Below are 5,827 nucleotides of genomic sequence, written 5' to 3' on the forward strand. Positions count from 1 at the left end.
GTGGGCGCCAACTGTCGTGGTGGGCGCACGGCAGATGCCAAGGGATGGCTAAAGAGAGGAGGAGGCTCGAGGGCGCTGGTGGGCTCCAGAGGCGAGGTTGGCATGCGTGGGCGTGGGACGCCGTACATACCGAGGTTCGGGGCTCTCCGGAGAGATAATACCCCTATTCCTGCCGAGTTTAGTTGGATGATCGATAGTACAATGTTGCTCCTGGAGCTGTATGGAGGAGGAAGGAAGCTGGCCAAGACTTGGGCTGCTCCTTCTCTCTGGTGCTGCCGTTGGGTGGCTAGTCCTATGCTCACTTGTGTTTCTCTTGTGTCTCATACATATGCCTCTCTCTGTAGGCGTGGGTTCCTAGGGGGTTTTATAGATCAACCCACCCAGGGTTACAATGGTAATACGCCGAGTCGCCGGGTCCATATTGTCGGTGTCCGGGATACCGAGCTGGGTCCCGCTTGAGGGCTTGTGGTTCGCCGGGTTCCCCTAGGTGCGGGCCCTGCGTGCCTAGGGGAACTGTTCGCCATCTTGTCGATCGTCAGGGCGTGACCGAGTCGAGTCGTGTACAGTGCTCTCCGTCAGGTTGCCGCTTGCTGCCGTCAGTGGTGAAGGCGGGAGCACTGTTGCCACGCCAGCCTCGGTCAGCGGGTAGGTAAGGGGCACTGTTGCCACGCTCCGGCTGACCATAGGCATGGGCGGAAGCATTGTAGTCTTGGTCATCGGTGATTGAAGTCTCGTCCCATCGTACGGTCTGGATGGGACGGGAGCTGACCCGTGGCTGGGTTGCCGTGCACGCCACAGGTGGGGTCGGCTTGTTGGGGAAGCCTTGGTGACGCCGGGTTGGGTTGTCTTGCGCCAGTCGCCGTGGCCGGGTCGACGTACCTTGCCGAGTCAAAGGGCTTGGCCGGGTTGCGGGCCTTGCCGGGTCGAGCAACCCGGCCAGGTGCGTGCCGGTTCGCGGGGCGATGCGGGCCCCGCCGTTTTTGAAAAGGATCCGAGTTCCGTTGCCTGCCCGGGGTTCATCCCCCCGACAGGAGGAACCCCCGCCCACACCTTACATAATTCATCACCAACACCTACCTTGGCTAATTTATGCGCAGCAACATTCGCTGGATGACTAACCCACAAGACTCTAAAGTCACTCCTCCTGTGCAACATCCGTTTAATCTCCTGAATCCAAGGACCAACCTCCGTATAGTTCATTCCAGGTTCATTGATCATCTAAACCACACTCTTACAGTCCAATTCAATATGAACCCGTGCAACATTCAGCTCAATCGCTAATTGAACAACTCTTTTTCATGCCAGAACTTCAGATACTTCGAGGCTTCCAATGCTCGGGAAGAAATGGCTAGCACCAACTAAGAAAGCGCCATAATGGTCACGTGCTACAACACCACTCCCCCTATCCTCGAGACCACACCATCAGAATTGATTTCCACCCAACCCTAGTCTGACACCGCCCATTTTTGCACCTGCTTTGGATGGACATCAAGAACCTTTGGCTAATGAGAGAACTTCCATTCCTGCATGTGTCGTAAAACAGAAACCATTATTTCATGTGGATGCACTATTTGTTTTCCATCCCTCACCTCATTTCTCGCAAGCCAAAGACCGTATACTGCATGGATCATTGTTTCCCTCTCATCATCACCCGCACCAGCTAACAAGTTCGAAAGCCAACGAGCCAGTGCTCCATTGGTAACAATTGGGGCTGGTGGAGATGCTATGACCGCCCCTGTCTCAGATTGCAGCTCCTGCCAGAAAAGAGTCGTGTGGTGACACGACCATAACCTGTGGAAGATTGTCTCTTCTCTGCCACAAACAGTACAGAAAACACCCGGTTTAATCCGACGAAGTGTAGTTCAGAGCCAACCGCTAACCCATTCCTGATCATCCTCCATAAATGGACCTTAGCTTTGTTCGGGGCATTTGTACCCCACAACGCCATAAAACCCTTATGTCGGTCTACAGAGCTCGAAGGCTCAGGCTGATCAGACTTGCATTTTTTCATGTCCATCCGAAGATAATAAGCCAACCGAACAGTAAAGACTCCATTGTTCGTAAAATTCCAGGCCAAGAAGTTATCCGTTCCCGGTCCTCCCAACAATTTGTTTGATATCCGCAACATCCGATTATGTGAACATGTTATCAATCCTTGCCGTATCCCAATCAGTTCCATCTTGGTTGAGGAGACCCGCAACCTTGGTGATACCATGCATATACTCTTGACCCGGTGGTCGTAAGCATCCACTTCGAGGAATCCTATTACCATGATGGATATTGACCCCAGAGCCGTCTTCAATTCTCCAAAATAATCCTTTCCTTAGAAGATCCCTACCATGCAAAATGCTTCAAAAAGTATAAGGCACATTTGAGAGACAGGTTGCCAACATAATAGACCCCTCATTAAAATACCGAGCGTTTAAATCCCTAAAGCTGAGAGACGATGATGTAATTAATTCTCTCCAAGCCTGCTTAGCTAGAAGTGCTTGATTGAACGCTTCGGAGTCACGGAAACCCATCCCCCCTCTCGTTTCGAAGCACACATCTTCTCCCATAATATTCAATGCACCTTTCTTTCACCATTCATTACACCCTATCAGAATTTCGAAGAGTCAAGTTTCGGCATGTTTTAATATTCATTTGCTTTTTATAGGTAACATTCGAGAACGGAACATGGCCAGAACAAACAACACGCGAAGCAATTATTTCACCTGAAAATCTGGAAATGCACACACCGACGCATGGAAATAACAACACCACAAATCACGACCTCGCGTGGCTGGTGACCACCGAGCACCTACGTGTCGGAGCACTAAGCGGCGGCGTCCAGCTGGCTGCCGGCAACGTCGATGACGAAGCGGTACCTCACGTCGTTCCTCTCCAGCCGCTCCACCGCCGTGTTGACGTAGTCCATCTTGACGACCTCGACGTCCGCGGTGATGCCGTGCTTCCCCGCGAAGTCCAGCATCGCCTGGCAGCTGCTGACGCTGCCCACACCGTTCCCGGCTACGCGCTTGCCGCCTCCGATGATGGCGTAGGCCGGCAGCGCCAGCGGCTCGCTCGGCGCGCCGACCACCACCATCTGCCCCATCGGCTTCAGCAGCTCCAGCAGTGGCACGAGCGGGTGCCCCGCCGACACCGTGTCGATGATTCCGTCCATCGTGCCCGCCGCAGCCTGCTCCGAACAACGTACACCTTTGTCAATCGCCACCGTGCCAAGAATCATGCACACACAGGGTCAATCAATGGAGGGGGCAAAGAAACGTCACCTTCATTTGCTCGGCGTCTTGGCTGACCAAGAACGCGTCGGCGCCGAGGCGCTCGAGCGCCTCCTCGCGCTTCCTCGGCGACGAGCTGATTACGGTGACGGTCATCCTGAACGCCTTGCCGAACTTGACGGCCATGTGGCCGAGGCCCCCGAGGCCGACGACGCCGAGGTGCTTCCCCGGCGCGTTGAGGCCGTACTGCATCATCGGGCTGTACACCGTGACGCCGGCGCAGAGCAGCGGCGCCGCCCCGGCGAGAGACAGGCTCTCCGGGACGCGGAGGACGTAGTCCTGATTGACGACGAGCACGTCGGAGAAACCCCCCTGGGTGGTAGCGCCGTCGTAGTCCACGCCGTTGGAGGTGAGCACGAGGGTGGAGCAGTAGTTCTCGTACCCCTTGCTGCAGGTGTCGCACGAGCGGCAGGAGTCGATGAAGTAGCCCACGCCCACCGTGTCCCCGGCCTTGAAGCTCTCGACGCCAGGGCCGACGTCGGTGACGACGCCAACGATCTCATGCCTGCGCCGGCAATACGGTAACAGTTAATCCACCATTGTAGTCGTAGACCATCGATGATATGTTTTGGTTGGTGTACCCACCCTGGAACGATGGGGTAGAGGGCGTTGCCCCACTCGTTCTTGGCGATGTGGAGGTCAGTGTGGCAGATCCCGCAGAAGAGCACCTTGATCGTCACATCGTCGTCCTTCTGGACCCTGTAGGAATTCATCAGCGCAGCGCAAGAGGCAGAGGTGAGTCACATAGTATCACCAAGCAGAGTACGCGCCATGATAGGGACTGGATAGAGGAAGACCTTCGCGAGAAGCTGTAAGGGGAGAGGAGACCGGACTCGTCTCTCGCGGCCCAACCGAGCGCAGGCGTGCCCTTCTCCATTGATGATTGCTTGCTCTGCTTCTTCGCCTAGACTTCGAGCTGGAGTACTTCGATTTCCTGCTCACAAATCTGGATGTTGGTCACTGGCAAGCCCGGAGATGGGAATAAATAGGCATGCCGACGAGCCGGACTGGACGTCAGACACTACGTGTCGACCGCATGGCAACGTCAGACACTACGTATCTCCACTCTTCACCTACTACTGGTCGGCCTCTGGCCGGAACATGTGTATCCCCGAATTCCATGCTCACACACCTGGGACCTGGCTGCAGGTCCGCGGCCAGCCAGCGGCGGCAAATTTGACAAATTTGACCTGTGGACAAAATCAAATCACAAAATAAACTGCCCGTGAAACTATTTCACGCGGCTGACCTTTTTATGTGACGCCCGACACGAAGACGCCACACTACACTGTGCAACGCCTCATAGATAGGTGTTACAAGCCTGGTCCGCGTTGCATCCCAGACTGCCTAAAAATTGCTAAGTTAGTGTGCAGAGCCTAAGAGCTAGGCGCTGCACTGTATAGTGTGGCGCCTAGCTCTCAGGCGCTGCACTAGTGGTTGCACTAAATAATGAAGCAACCACTAGTGCAACGCCTAGAAGCTAGGCGCTACACTGTATAGTGTGGCGCCTAGCTCTCAGAGGCTGCACACTGACTTAGTAATTTTCGGATCACACGAATGCGAAGCTGGCCAGGCGTGTAGCGCCTATCTGTGAGGCGTTGCATAGTGTAGTGTGGCGCCTTCGTGTCGGGCGTCACACAAAAATGTCAGCCACGTGAAATAGTTTCACGGACAGTTCATTCTGTGATTTAATTTTGTTCATAGGTCAAATTTATCAATTTTGCCGCCAGCGACGGCTCTGCCTGCTTTCTTTCTTCGATCGGAACTGAAATGTTAATCAATGGAAGGGTTTGTTCAGTTGGGCCATGTTTGTCGCGGGGTCGGCATATTAAAAACCGCGAAGCAATGAACACTACGCACTGGGTCATTTGATCAAAGCTGCCCATTCAGTGCGGGGTTGGGAGCGGATAAAAGAATCGAGGCCAGTGTAGTGTGCAGTGACGGTGACCGGCCGGGCAAATTATTGGACACGTTTGACCAACGATTGGCGAACTGGACTCAAGATGGTTAGTTAAAAAAAAGCTGCTCACATTTTTTTTATTTCAGATTTTTCATCTTCAGTGGAAGAAAACGTATCCATAGACTATGAAGACACTGTGATGGCCTCACCAATCTCAAAATGTTGTGTTGACTCGGTATCCCGGAGGTGCTCTGCATTGTACTGTGTTTAAAATAAAATAACTGACGATTCAATAGATGGGCCATGGATTCAAACTCGTCTCTTAGGCCAGCTCCAACACGCGATCCACGTATGTTTTGTCCGGATTCTATCCTTTTGGATAGGGCAAAGGGTTGTTTTCCGGCCGCGCCGGAACAGCCGTTGCGCCCAACCGGCGGACACATTTTGTTCCGGCACCATGTTTCTTTTACAAGAAAAATAAAGTAAAAACTGAAATAGTCCACGGCCATAGCCATGCCAGCGGCCATAGTTCATGTCGGCCCGAGCGCCAACAGCCGGTACACATGCCAGCCTACAAAATGATCACCCCACGGTCACGCCGTCACACTAGCCAGTGGCCGACACACTTGCCACACACAAAAACGGC

The 5,827-nt window shown here is 53.8% G+C and overlaps 1 protein-coding gene across 1 annotated transcript; it reads right to left on the minus strand.

Moving 5' to 3' along the window:
• Positions 1-2,679: 2,679 nt before the first annotated feature.
• On the minus strand, positions 2,680-4,239 carry LOC119309335 (probable cinnamyl alcohol dehydrogenase 8D). The gene is made up of 4 exons (XM_037585359.1): positions 4,079-4,239; positions 3,867-3,980; positions 3,273-3,786; positions 2,680-3,178 (listed from the first exon to the last, which is right to left on the minus strand). The coding sequence occupies exons 1-4, from the start codon at positions 4,156-4,158 to the stop codon at positions 2,816-2,818; spliced, it is 1,071 nt and encodes a 356-aa protein (XP_037441256.1). The 5' UTR covers positions 4,159-4,239; the 3' UTR covers positions 2,680-2,815.
• Between the last annotated feature and the right edge of the window lie 1,588 nt (positions 4,240-5,827).

The sequence above is a fragment of the Triticum dicoccoides genome, chromosome 5B, assembly GCF_002162155.2.
Source record: "Triticum dicoccoides isolate Atlit2015 ecotype Zavitan chromosome 5B, WEW_v2.0, whole genome shotgun sequence".
In the NCBI taxonomy this organism is placed as follows: Eukaryota; Viridiplantae; Streptophyta; class Magnoliopsida; order Poales; family Poaceae; genus Triticum; species Triticum dicoccoides.

Coding starts and splice junctions, on each gene's coding strand:
- LOC119309335 (XM_037585359.1), bottom strand. CDS start 4,158: ATGGAGAAGGGCACGCCTGCGCTCGGTTGGGCCGCGAGAGACGAGTCC. Junction 3,981..4,078: donor CCTTACAGCTTCTCGCGAAG/GTCTTCCTCTAT, acceptor GAATTCCTACAG/GGTCCAGAAGGACGACGATG. Junction 3,179..3,272: donor AAGACGCCGAGCAAATGAAG/GTGACGTTTCTT, acceptor TGTTCGGAGCAG/GCTGCGGCGGGCACGATGGA.